This window comes from Ornithodoros turicata, unplaced genomic scaffold (genome assembly GCF_037126465.1).
Source record: "Ornithodoros turicata isolate Travis unplaced genomic scaffold, ASM3712646v1 Chromosome53, whole genome shotgun sequence".
Lineage (NCBI taxonomy): Eukaryota > Metazoa > Arthropoda > Arachnida > Ixodida > Argasidae > Ornithodoros > Ornithodoros turicata.
In genome coordinates this window covers 649,622-663,971 of record NW_026999381.1, presented here as the reverse complement: position 1 = coordinate 663,971, position 14,350 = coordinate 649,622, and the positions used below count along the sequence as shown (strand labels likewise).

Sequence of the window (14,350 nt, the reverse complement as noted above, 5' to 3'; positions counted from 1 at the left end):
TTGCCAGAGTAACGTAAGTTAAGTACCAAGTTACTTTTAATTCACTTTTCACTCACGTCCACATATTTTCTTGCTTTCCCTCCAGTTCATTTATGCCATTTTTTACCATTTCGTGATGCTCAATCAATGACAGTATTCTATTCAGGGAGTAAGAACTGCTGCCATTGAAATGAAGCTGGCCCGTTGTGTGCCCACAGGGAGCAAGATGCAAAGCGTTCGAATGGACCCCTACCAGAGAAACGTCATCATAATGTTGGTAGACAGAGACAAATCGGAAGGGGTGGGCTGGGTTCCACGAATGGGAACTTGTTTGCTGCCTCCTACTGGAAGAAAAATAGGAAAGAAGGTCGCATCCCGCTTTCGGGGTTGACCTTGTTCACCTCTAGCTTCGAGTGTAGTTCAACTTTACCAAATTTGTAGCGGTGTCGAACACTATGACGTCATTTGTTTACAAAAAGGGAGAGGTCTATTGTTGGACATAAATGAAAACGACCTAGTCGTATTGTACTTCTCCGCAGGTAACTCAAGGTCTAGCTCAACTGCTCACACGCGCTGCTAATTACCTAACACTATTACCAAATACTATTTACCTATTTTTTGTTCGAAGTAAGGTAAGTGTAAGTAACTCAGCAACTGCAAGTTACATTTCAGGCTGAAGAACATAATTATTAACTGTTATATTTTTCACGGGGTAACTGAATTTGTAACGAGTTATTTATGACGGGGACTTTCTCGATCTATGGTTAAGACCACTTCACAGGTTACTACTGTAACACACTCTGTTCTACTACAGTAATGTATATATTATATAGAGCATCCTTTCATTGTTTTATAGTTTGTAAATATTTCACCCACTTGCCCTTGGGTCATGTTGCCTTGTATATAGTGATACAATACAAACTTCACATAGTGTATGTCAAGAGCAAACGTTGGCTCATGTAAATAATTTGTTGCTGCTTTTTGTTCTGGGTCTCCCCAGCACTGTTCCTTTAACCTGCGTCAGTAAACACTTCATTTAGTAACTACTGGACTACCAACTTGTCTCTCAAACTTCCTAACCAAGGTTTCAGGAATACCATGTCATGGTAAAACCCGGTAAAGCGATAAACTACTGCGGCTGCCCAACTGACTGAGGTAGGGGACTTTTTTTTTTCTTTTTGTGGACACTTCACATTCAGTTTAGGTAAAACACAAAGATGACATACATTCACAACAAGGTTTATTTATCAACGGGCAGCCGGTACCGCGGAAATATTGCGAAGGAATTAGCCGCTGTACGCAACACTTCACCGTGTACTATGAGGCCACATCCATGAGGATCATGTTTAACTGTTGCTGCATTCGATCAAACTTGTCAGTACGATCAAAACATGCTTTTGAATCCAATCACAGAAGCAAAAGTGACATTGTTTACAAACGTGTTCACCGGCGATCATGTGCGCCGCCATTTTACTGATCATGTGAGTGATGACGTTTGCGTAAACGTCAGGCCTGAACCGTCCCACAGTTCTTTGCGCAGGGTTGCACGCTCTTTTCAATGGGAAGGGATACGACAGGGCACCCCTGTGGCCCTCACTCACAGGCTGTATGCTATACAAGGTCAGTCACATTTCCGTGCGTGGCGCGAAATTTACCTGACAGATAGACTTCTGCTGCCGCAGAGTGAAGAAGTTACGTCAAGAAACCCTACAAAAAAATCGTCGAAATCAGGCACAAAATAAATACGGGCACGCAAACTTTCGTCTTCATGCATTTCCTATGCGCTATACAGGTTCAGGTTATGCTTTTCCCCTTTAAATCGGGGCAGGTCTCCTCAATGGATCCACTGGCACTAAAAAATAATAAAACAACAATAAAATAGGGCACTGGTCAGTTTTGGTATGGTGGTCGTCGATGGGCTTGACGCAGGAGGCTTCTTGTCTGTTTCTCCCAGTTGGTGAGGTGGCGCTTCGTTCCTTCGATGATGTTGCCGATGTCGCTCTCGTCTGTTCTGTTTGTGGGAGTGTTGAGTCCAAGTGCGGTGGCGACCTCTTCGCACTCTGGGCGGGTGTTTCTGGTGGTTGCGCATCGAAACATGACGTGCTCTAGATCTTCTCGTTCCTCACCGCATAGGATGCATTTTTGGTCGTTCTGGGGTCCGAACAGCTCTGCCAGCCGCTTACGTGTCAGGAGGGCGCCAGTCCTTGCTTGAAATATCAGACCGCTTTGGTGGTCGCCGTTGTAGTAGGCTGAGGGCGATGGTTCTTCCTTGTGTTGATGATGAGACTTTGTGTTGTGTCGTCTGTTTTTCGTCTTTTTCCCAGTCTCGGGTTTTCGTCATGGATAATTTCATGCTTTGTTTTTTGCTTGTTCGTTGTCTCCAGTAATCCTTTTCGATTTGGCTCATTTCCTTGTGTATCGTCTTGTTCCATTCTGTTGCGGTTTTTGCTTTGTGTCGGCTTGTTCCCTTACTGTATTTGGAGTCGATACGTCCCATTCGTTTTGTCCATTCCGTTCTCACGCCTTTGTACCGAATATGGTGGAATATTTTCTTTGCTATTCTGTTTGTAGGCAGATGAATAAGTCTTCCCAGATATCGTGTTTTGGACCTTGCCTCTCGGTACTCGAAAGTAGACCAGCCGATCTCTCCGTCTATTGCTGCATTCGCTGTGGCCAGGTTTCCGCCCAATATCCACTTCCCTAATTCTCTCTGTTGACGTTCCAATGCTGCCATAGTTGCAGAGTCGTAGCATAGGGCCTCGTTTGCGTATGTTGCCCGTGGAACTGCTACGGTTTTCCAAAGAATTCTCCCTACGACGTATGTATTGTAGGAGTGCCGGGCCAAGTGCCATGTGTGGCCTTTCTTTTTGTTTGCAGCGGTGATCAAATTCTTTTTTGTGGCTTTCCAGGTAGTCTGTGTTGTTTTCGAGGAGTACGCCGAGGTATCTGTACTGGTCAGTTTTAGTGATCTGGAATTTTTTTATTGGGAAGGTCGGTTCGCTTGTGTTGTTGGTGTTGCCCTTCCCGATCTTCATCCATTTTGTTTTTTTCCTACTAAATTTCATCCCTTTCAATGTCGCTTCTTCTGTGCATATATTCAGCAGGTCCTGGAGGTCATTCGGCGATTTTGCAAGGAGCAGGACGTCATCCGCGGAAGCGATGACAGGGGTGCTCGTTGTCTCTTGGTTGCCTCTTGTGTCCGACGTAAACACGCCAGTCTGTCGATAGTTGTTTGTAGCTTCCGCATGGTGGCGCTGGTGACGTTGAATCCACATGTGTACGCTCCTGAACCGTCAACTGGCGCACAGCAAGTCACAAAGGACACAAAATACTGCAGAAACAAATGGAACACGAACGAATATAATAACAGGAATAATAGAGTCAAATGAAACTGTATAGAGACACAAAATGAATGAAATAAAAACGTTAGAAGGGCGGCTAAAAGTGTCGTTCTCGCAACAAAGCAATCACAAACAGACTGTCGTCTGCTAAGAGAAGGAGCAGAAATGTTTCGCTGGGAAGCGCCGTACGAACCGTAACATGTGCAGAAATATGGTGGCTAGATGAATATTGTCTGGTGTGAGGGGAGGCGCAGCCGAGGCGGCCCGTTCGCGGAAGATGCCGTCAGGTGGCGCGCCAACATGGATGTACGTGAAGATTCTCCCGAACGCTCCAGAAGCGCGTCTGCTGCGTTTTCGCCGAGAAGTTGTGCCGAGAAGTTTTGCGGAGGAATGGAGCGGTGGGGGGTTAATATCAATGGAAAACAAAACAGTAATGGTAATAGCGTAAAACACATTGAAGGCCGCTTATTCAAGTACGCAAAGGAACAGGTATTCAGCTTTGCATGTCCCATGCGTAGCTTTGACGTCGCAAAGCTGATGGCAACCCCCCCTTTCAACTTTTGTATCTCTTTCTTTTATCAGGTTACTTTTCTTTGTTCATTCTTGCTTTTAGTTCTTTTTCTTATGTCACAGCAACGAGGCCGGTTAATCTTTCTTTTTGTTCCTCGATGTATAAAGTTTCCTATCAGTCAATGAAGACACGATCATCTCCAAATTTCAACCTCGCAATGTCAAAACAAGATTTATTATACACAGCAATAGCAACAACCTGTTTCGTCCCCTCATCATGATATATATGTACATACATATGCACACAATGAAAACAAAGAACATCTGTACACGAGTCTGAATGCTCACATAAGTGTATTCACTGATGGAGACGCGCCTCCTTTGAAAGTTTGTTTTTTGCTCTGCTCTGCGCGAGGACGGTTAATGCCCTTTACGGGGAAGTGCATTCTCATCACAGCATAGAACTTTACAATGTTTATTGTGAGACTATTTGCTATGGGTTTGACAGCCAACATGCTCAAGGCTTCGCCTTGTCAGTGATGGGGAAAGTACCTCAAAATTATACTTAAAGTAAAGTACCAAGTACCTGGCGTCATTAGTACTTCAAGTGCAGTACAAAGTGCCCAATTCCAAATGTACTTCAAGTAAAGTACAAAGTACTAGGCAAAGTACTTCAAGTATTCATCAAGTACATTGCGAATTTAATTTGTATCACTTTGCATTTCACTGTTTAGTATATGTGTCTTGCTTGCTTGGCAAAACTTTAGCGAGCATTCTTGACAAATGCTCTAAAGCCATAAAATCCTAGGTTAAGTGCTAACCTGTGAACATGGACTTAATCAGATGACATAATTTGCTGTTACATGTAAAGAGGTAATGAGTCATCTGGGCTCTAATTATGTATTATATCCTGATTGATCGAAGATCACCTGCCTAGTGTGAAATGTAAAAAGTAAAGCATGTGAGTGTCTTTCAGAGTGTTCATCATGTGATGCAATCACACACTGTGATATAAAATGATTATTAATTGCCAATGAACGAAACAATATAAAAAAAGCATAGAACCCTGCACTGGAAGAACTGAAATGACAATTGACCAAGTCATTGTGCTGCCGGTTGCAGTATTATAATGTGGGATGTCTATGCATTCCATTCGTTTTACATAATCATAGAAGCGTTGATACTTTTTCAACGTTACAAGCCTCTCAACAATAAATCTGCTTCAACAAATATGCTCTTTGACAGCACAAAAATCCGTTTTCGTAAAATATGAGACGGACTCTTGGTACAGCATCTCACTAAAAGCATTGATGGGCATTTGATGAGCATTTTTTATACTCTTTTGTGACTTTTTGTCTGGAGCCCAAGTTTGTACTTGAGTACTTGATGGGAAAGCATTTGGAAAAATGTACTTTAGGAACGGTACAATGTACGCGGTTTATAATGTACTTAAAGTAAAGTACAAGTGCACAGAAATGTACTTAAAGTTCTACTTGAGTACTTGATACATCAAGTACTGCCCATCACTGCCCCTAGCACATGCCAATACTTCTACTAGGCTGTCTGCATGCCCTTTATGATATTGAAAACAACATTGTGAAGGTATCTTCAAGTTTGGAGACAAGCTTGAAGAGTGTTTCTGACTAGTAGCGTGGGCCCCCTGTTGAATTCGTTCATGTACGACGACGGATGGTCGCCGCTCTGTTCGTCTTTGCACGCCGCTTTTTCTTCACAGGGGCGTCAGAAGTCTGCTAAAGGCTCACCATTCCACAGAAACAGTGCACAGCCGACAATAAAGTAAAATAAAAGCGCTTCAAAGACGCCACAGCGTCGCTATCTCACCCTCTGATATGTCACGGCGAAAGAACTCCGCCCGGGGACCAGCAAGAGCGCCCAGAAACTAGCCTACATCCGTGGAGCAGCGCGCCTGGTGGCCGTCTTCCGCAAGAGTCCCGCTTCGTCGGATAGGAGGCTGTGGGCGCTCCTCACACCAGACAATATTCATCTAGCCACCATAGCAGAAAACATCTAAACCAAATCGTATAAACGTCACTAGCGCCCCATGCGGAAGCTACAAACAACTATCGACAGACTGGCGTGTTTACGTCGGTATAGCGCGTAGGAAATGCATGAAGACGAAAGTTTGCGTGGCCGTATTTATTTTGTAAAGCGGTGCCTGATATCGACGATTTTTTTTGTAGGGTTTCTTGGCGTAACTTCTTCACTCTGCGGCAGCGGAAGTCTGTCTGTTCAATAGGTATCGTGCCACGCGCGAAAATGTGACTGACCTTTTATAGCATACACCCTGTTTTTTTTTTCGCGTGGAAAATATTTTCGCGTTTTCGAGCAGAGCAGCTTTGAGTACTGATTCGCGAGAACTTAAATTCGCGACACAGGTTTGCGGGAGTGCTTTGCTCTTGCATATCGTGCCGCCGTCAATACTCGGGCATATTTCGGCACGGAGATTGTTTACGTGGACTGCGGCATTCTAGGTCTATTCCTTTCTTCTCCTCACACAGATGGGAGGTAAAATGGCCTTTAGAGACCTTGTAGGAGGCCATAGTACTGGCCGTGTGCAGGTCAGCCAGTTCATTTTAGCAGTTCTCATTAATTGTCACACGGGGCACTGAACAGTTCGGTTGAGATGACGTATAATCATACAAGCTGGTTTTGAGAATGCGGGGAAAGGCATGTTCTGGCTTCGTGGTATAGCGGTATATTGTATGTATAGTGCAAAGCGTTTATAGGAGCAACAAAATCATGATGAATTTTCATCTCTTTGCATCTTGCCTGATTGGATAAAACAATCTTCAGCGCTTGCTTAAACTGCCTACGATGCATGGAGTAGAAAGGGTCAGGTAGTCATGGTATAGTGTCGAACGCCGAACGATTTTCGCCCTCATATGGCCAGAGTTATTCGCGGGAACTTAAAGGGACTATCGCATCCGTCTTGGTTATATATATATATTCGGGTTATACTCCGCCCCGCTTATTGTTACCGCATTTCTTTATAGTTTCAGGGCCTTCCGTAAAAGCGGCTTGGAGGCGAAAAATATTGCCATGTCATTCTTGTCAGTTACTCCTAGAGCAAAATTTGTTAACAGTGTGCGGGAAAACTTGGTAAGCAACGCTTCCAGAAGCTGGTGGTTATGTCAAGGAACAGAGCATTTTAATACTTCCGGCTCATTTAACATTTCAGTAGCAGGTTCCTCCTCTTTGCTAGCATCACTTGAATGTAGATTTTCAAGCAATATGTATTTGTTTTCCAATGTATTACCTTCCTCGTAATGCTTTCTATGCCGGAAGCATTTTGAATAAAAATGAATAAGTAATCTCATGCTGGTGGAAAGCAAAGAGTACAAGAATGAAATAAAGCCGTTTGCAATGCTGCCAAAGCATGCTCACGTATGTGGGCTTTGTGTGTGCCTCGTGGCCAGGAACGCGTAGCCGAGAAAGCTTGGCCACGAACAGGTGCGCTATCGTTCGTATCGCACATCCTCTGGCAGAGAAACGCATTTGCATGTTGAAGCCGTTTTCATGAAGTTAAGTCTTGTGGAAAGAAGTAGTTGCTTTAGGAGGTTTAAAATGATTTAGCCAAATAGTCCCGGGAGATGAGCAACCGCGGGATATTTGGATCACCCGCTTCTTTTTTTCTTTTTTTGTCCGGCGCACAATAACTGCACCTTGACGTAGCGGAAGATGCTAGCACAAGAGGGCACGACAACAAGCAGCCTGCTTCTTTGAAACGATCAGCTTTATTACATTTCTCGAAATAAATAAATAAATAAATCAAAGCGCGGAGTTAACACCATTTCGTAATTCCTGGAGTAGTTCGTTACAATAATGTGTACACATGTACGCATGCAACAGCAGCTGTCAAACCTGTAGGCCACGTATTTGCGCATACAGTTCAAAGCAAGACGCAACTGCAATTTTACATAATGTGATGTAAAATACATATATGACACCAAGAGCGCCAGCAGCGTTGGGTTCTCCACTTTTCAGTGAGCTTTTTGCGCACTTCAGAATCAATATCCCGACCAGTCGAATTTCTTAAAAGAGTACCTGATTTAATATTAATAGATTTCCCAATCATCCGTCCCAGTAGTGGCAGTCGTCAACGCATATACGAGCGCTCTATAGCATTTGCTTTGAGGAGAACCCTAGGATGCGAGCGCCTCAAACGGCGCGGTGCAGAGGAGGATAGGGGAGGAGGTTGAACGGACGCTTCGAGGCGAATGAGCAGGCATCGAAAACATGCCTGGGCACCTTCGTTCAACTACTGTCAACATGGAGGCTGTCAAGCAAGAAGACGTCGAACCTCGTCCGACGAATGTTCAGGTACCAAACACAAACTGCGCAAACCACAGTGCCGAAGACTGGCCAGGTGACGTTGGATTCCAAGTTAAGTTCAAAGATTATGCATCAACAAACAACGTTTGGACGTACTCGGAAGACAGGCGCAAGCTTTACACCGTGATGGGCAACGCGGTTCCAGTTCATTTCGTCACTGACCAAGCTCAGCCTCCAGGTACGACTGTTTGCATTGTCGCCGTGTATCGAGATCCAGGTCTGAGGCTCAAAAATATTCGCCGGTGTTCCTTACACGCTGTGGGATCGGACGGAAAGAATAATTCTCGTGATCACTGGATGCTTTGCGATAACCCAGCCACCGTGTACTCCGAAGATGAAGCAAACGGGCAGCGTAACTTTCTCACAGTTCCTTTCGAGGATCCGGATCGTGAAAGTAACGATCTGTTCACGTACAGGTTGCGTTTCATGTGTCGCAACAGCTGTGCAGGCAGCATTAACCGACGGGCTACTGCAGTGCTTTTCATTCTACGATCTCCGGAAGGTCGAGACATTGCACGTCGTGTCGTGGAAGTGAAGGCTTGTGCTCGTCCGCGTCGCGATCGGCAGCGCGATGAAATGCAGCGGAAGCGTGCACCGTCCGACAACGAAGATGGCAAAAAGATTTACACAATTTATGTCTATGACAAGGAGAGGTACGAATTGCTGCGTGGAGTTAAGGACTCCTTGGAGAGTTTTGAAGCAGAGAAGGCGACGAAGAAAAAGAAGACGGCAACCCAAACCGTTCGCGAACATACCAAGAAGTAGAGCTTTCAGTCACTGCCTCAAATGTAACCAATAAATCCCAACAGCATACCTTCCATTTATGATGTGTTATTCAGGTACACAGGTTGCACTCCCTTTTACTGCTTTTCGGGGTATGCTGCCTTTCATAGTTCGTAATCCGTCTTTTGTTGTCCAAGTTTGGTGGTGGGTGGGTGTGGTGGGTGAGTGGTGAAAGGGCTCGCCGTTGTCGGCCTCACAGAGGTGGGCAACGTCACGACTGACGCCCTGGGGGAATGTGCGTCCTGGGCCGACTTCTAAGGGAACTGTGCCGACATATGTCTGAAACACTTTTGTACGCCTCCCAAACCTTCTGCAAAGAAGAGATCAGGTCCCCCCCTCAAGTCCTCCGAGCCCATTTTCATGCTCTGGTAGACGAGAAGTTTTCTACGGTTACGGCAGCAACAACAACAGGGTAGTTTCATTTTAAATCGAACAACGTGTGAAAGTCGTATTTTTTAATTCGCCCTGAAAAAATATATGTTAGAGGACAGTTCAAACGACGCAAATCGCGCCACGTGCGAAGCTCGTGCGTAGAGTAGTTTCCGCGTAGGAGAGGGGGAAAGTCGGAGGCTGCTTGGGCGCGCTTTCTTCTGGACCGACTTCGACGGGATCTAGCACCGCGGACTTTATGTCTAGGAACTGGAGGATTTTTGTGATTATAGGCTGCACGATAGACACTGTCGACAGCCACCCACAGAACTCTGAGCGCGACAGATTTTCCGTTAAAAAATGCCAAACTTGGCGTAAACGTTCAAAAAGACCAAACTTTGTTACCAATTTTCTTCATGACCGAACGTCTGAGAACATCGAGCTTAGTGCCATTCTATAGGACGTTGAAAGAGCTTTTGTGCTGTATAGAGCCAAATTTTTCTCAGTCCAGTTGTTTCTGTGTTATTAACTTGAGAATCACACATGGTAGGCGAAAATTGCCAATGTTGTATCTCAATTTTCTCAAAAATGCCATCTTCGATTTCCTTGATTATTTTTCAAAAGGTGGCGTCATGTCTCTACTTTAGACGTCAAGTGAGACAATCTTTTATTTTTGCCTGAGAGACGCGCAGCGATTTTTTTTGTCAGGCAGGGTGCACGAGGCTGCGGCCTTGCGCGCCCCAACCACGAGCACGCGACTTTCAACCTCTTCTTTGCTACAGGTGTCCCGCTGACGGAGAAATCAATGACCACACTGCGTGAGTTTGTTGTAGTGTCCCCAGAGCATCACTTTACGTTTACCCAATGGCCTCCCAGTTCCGTCAGGCTCATTCAAACCGTGGGAGAGTACATGAGTTGCCTGTGCGCCCTTGACGAGAAGCCCCAGTTCGACGAACATACCGACAAAGCAGTGAGAAGAAACGAAGCGCTTCGTAGAGATCTTTATCCACTGGTAACATTAGCTTTTGTTTCAGGTTGCCGCCAGTCCCTCAGGCAGTGTGAAAGGCACATCATTTTCATTGGTAAAACAACGAAAACCGAAAGTTTCGAAAAACGTAAAATGTGCGCATTGCGAGACCCCTGCAGGTGGTGGCTGCTACCATTGGATTAGCATCATCCGATAGCTTTAGACATGACCTTTCCAGCCTATCGTCCACCGAATGCGCCTCGATGTGACCTTTACAGCTCAGTGGCGTTACCGCTTGAGACAAATTGATTCTCCCACCTGCTGCCACTATGGTGCTCTTGAGGATCTGGAGCACATTCTTCTTCATTGCCCTCACTACGAACCTTCCCGAACCACACTCTCAGAGTCTCTTCGTCAGCTGGACTCTCGCCCTCTCTCCCTACCGAAATTGCTTGGTCCCTGGCCCAATCCAGCCCAGCAACGCTCTGCGCTCAAAGCTCTTCTGACATTTCTGGACACCATCGGACTTCGATCGTTATTGTGAAGGGGCTCGTTATTTTATTCCCCCCATTCCACCCAGCAATGGGGTAGAGTATCGCCTGTTGCGATGAAACTCCCCACTCTCCAAGGCCGAAATAAAGTTGTTGTTGTTTTCGTCGAGCAAGTGCGTCAGCGAGACAAGTTGAAGGGGTAAACTGATCCTTATCGTCTATGCTGTATATACCCTCCTCATCGTACATGCTGGAACGGTAGTTCGTAACTTCACCATTTTGGGTGGGTAACAGTTCAACTGAATTATGAGAACGTAATTACGAGGAAAATGTGTTATTTCTTGATTCAGATGGTGGTTTATGGGAGGAAGTTGTATCTAAATATGGGCAATGTCTGGGTAACTGTACTTGATTATGCATTGAATAGATGTACTATAGCATTGTCAATGATTAGAAAAAAAATAGCATTCCTTTCGGCTCGACGGTGATAATTAAGTATAATTATCGCTCATTAGCGGCAACAATCATTACCGTTTGCAAAACTGTGTTCACCCTGCAGCTCTCTACGCTACGAATTTCAAGTAAGATGAACTGATCAAGTCATTAATAACCAATATAGACTAAGCTAAATAAACACGCACAGAGCATGGTTAGAAGAGCGTGAAAAGGCAAGGCTTACACAGCAGACGACACCATAGGTCCTGTCGTCTAGGGATGTCATTGGCACTTCCGTGGGACTGCCTGGGTCCCTCAGCGAGACGGACATAGCTCCTATTCGTCGATTTTAGGGACGATGCAATGTTGCTTTTGTCATGCTACGCAATGTGCAAAGCAAAAAGAGAGAAGTAATATCAGTGGTTGATATATTAAGCGGGATAATGCTTATTGTTACACGGACTCCCTGTTGGAGTTATCACGGAAATATTGGCGCAATATGGGCAAAATGGGATTGCCAGTATGGGCAGCCAATGTTGGTCCAGTATGGAGCCTGGTTGCACTCCCTATATTGGTGCCATATCGGCAGCCCATACTGGACTAACACTGGTAATTTGGCAGTCCGTATGGTTCCAATAATGGACCAATATTCGCGTTCTACTTGGGCAGTGCTGGTGTGGCGACGCCTGGGACTTGAAAAACATGTTCCAAGTACACCCAAAAAGCTTGAGGAACCTTTTACCTCTTTATATGTAAATCACTGGGTTTCCACTGGGCTTTCAGCGATGAATCGTCACCCTGAGGAGGGGAAATCACGTATCACGTGACCTTCTGACGCGAACCACTCAAACGTTGCCGCCTTATGCACTGCGGAAGAGGCCCACGAACGCCAAAAAACGCTGCCTATTGCTGGTGTGGCAACGTTTGGGACTTGAAAAAACATGTTGTATGTACAGCCCAAGAGCTTCGACTACCTTTCCCTCTATGAATGCAGTTCACTGGCTTTGCGCTGGGATTTCAGTGGTGACACTCTCCTCACCCTAACGGGAAGACATCACGTTCCACTTTACCTTCTGACGACACCCTCTTAAAAGTTGTCCACCAGTACACGACTGAAGAGGCCCAGGAAGGCCGAAACAGATGTCCAGTACGGCTGTGGCTGCGTGTTGGACTTGAAAGCAATACGGCACATGCAGCCGAAGAGCTTCGACTGCCTTTTCGTTCTCTCTATATATTACACTGGCTTTTCACTGGGCTTTTAGTGGTGAATCTCACGCTCTGACGGGAGGATACCACGTTCCACTTCACCTTCTGACGACACCCACTGAAATGCTGTCCACCAGCGCACTACTGAAGAGGCACAAGGAGGCCAAAACAGCTGTGCAGTGCTGGTGTGGAGACGTTTGTGACCTGTAAGCACATGTCGTACTTGCAGTCAATGAGTTTCGACTACCTTTTTCCTCCTGTATATGTGCTTCACTGGCTTTCCACTGGGCTTTCGGTGGTGAGTTTTTCACTCCTACGGGTGGACTTGACGTTTCACGTGGCCTTCTTGCGATACCTACTCAAGCGCTGCTCGCCTATGCAATGCTGATGAGGCCCAATGAGAGCGAAACAGCTGTGCAGTGGTAGTGTGGCAAAGTCTGGGACTTGTAAGCAATGTTGTACATGCTCCTGAACTACTTTTTCCTCCTGTATATATGTATTTCACTGGCTTTGCTGCATGTTTGAAGTCGTACGTGTGCAACACGTGGCATCCCCTTGAGCTAACACGTTCTCCACGTCGGTTCTGAGTGCTCCAAAAGTAGACACTTGTATTCATAAGTCCAATGCCTCCGCTGCTATCCACATAGTGTCCTTTTTGCATGTCCTAAGTCCTACGTGTGCAACACTTGGCAGTTCTCTTGAGCTAACACGTTCTCCACGTCGGTTCCGAGTGCTCCAAAAGTAGACACTTGTATTCATCAGTACAGTTCTTCCGCCATGATCCACCGGCTGTGTCCTTCCTACATCTTCTGGGTACTAAGTGTGCAACACTTCGCATCTCCTTGAGTTAACACGTCCTCCAAGTCGATTCTGAGTGTCCCACAACTAGAAACTTCCATTCATCAGTACAGTTCTTCCGCCATGATCCACACCGGCCGTGTCCTTGCTACATCTTCTATGTACTACGTGTCCAGCACTTGACATCCCCTTGAGCTAACACGTTCACCAACTCGATGCCTAGAGTACTCGAAAAAGTAGACACTTCCATTAGTGAGTACAGTTCTTCCGCCATGATCCAGACCGGCCGTGTCCTTGCTACATCTTCTAGGTACTACGTGTGCAACACTTGGCATCTTCTTGACCTAACACGTTCTCCAAGTCGAATCTGAGTGCTCCAAAAGTAGACAGTTGCATTCATCAGTTCAATGCTTCCGCTGGGATCCACAGTGTCCTTGCTAGATGTTCTAAGTCCTACGTGTGCAACACGTAGCATCCCCTTGAGCTAACACGTTCTCCAACTCGATTCGTAGAGTACTCGAAAAAGTAGACACTTGTATTCATCAGTCCAATTCTTCTGCTAGTATCCATACTGTGTCCTTATTGCTGGATGTTCTAGGTGCTACGTGCACAACACAGTCCCCTTGGGCTAACATGTTCTGCACGTCCGTTCTGAATCCTCCAAAAGTAGACACTTCCATTATCAGTCCAATAGACTGTGAACGAAAGAAAGGCTCCTGCATCAGGGTGGCATATCTTTTTATGATCGAGCGAACGACTGAGCGCGTGATTGACAGTGATATCAGTGATGTCGATGAGTGAAGTGTTGGCCAGACGGCTTCCTTCTCTTTATATCCACAACACACTCCCGGCGACAGAAATGGTGAAACAATTTGATGAAGGCATGCGAATTCAGACACACGGTAATGATCTCGATGGTCATTTGGTGATGAATTCATGAGGCAGTCATCCGCGTCGATGTTTCATGACTGGCGACAGTAAATAATGCCGGAAGTTCTGAAATTTTGGCTTGGTTGGGTAGATATGTTTATGTCACCATCCGGATCCGTAAGCAGGACGTCGCAAGAGGTATCGGTCTCTTCTGGGTCAATGGATTAAGGAGGACGAACAATGTGGCT

The 14,350-nt window shown here is 45.7% G+C and overlaps 2 protein-coding genes across 2 annotated transcripts in view; one reads left to right on the top strand and one right to left on the bottom strand.

Annotated features, from left to right (window-relative positions):
* The window catches only part of LOC135374334 (uncharacterized), a 267,918-nt gene that overhangs the window by 180,874 nt on the left and 72,694 nt on the right, over positions 1-14,350 (bottom strand). The window lies entirely within an intron of this gene.
* LOC135374315 (cellular tumor antigen p53-like) lies at positions 8,121-8,948 on the top strand. The gene has a single exon (XM_064607296.1). The coding sequence runs from the start codon at positions 8,121-8,123 to the stop codon at positions 8,946-8,948; it is 828 nt and encodes a 275-aa protein (XP_064463366.1).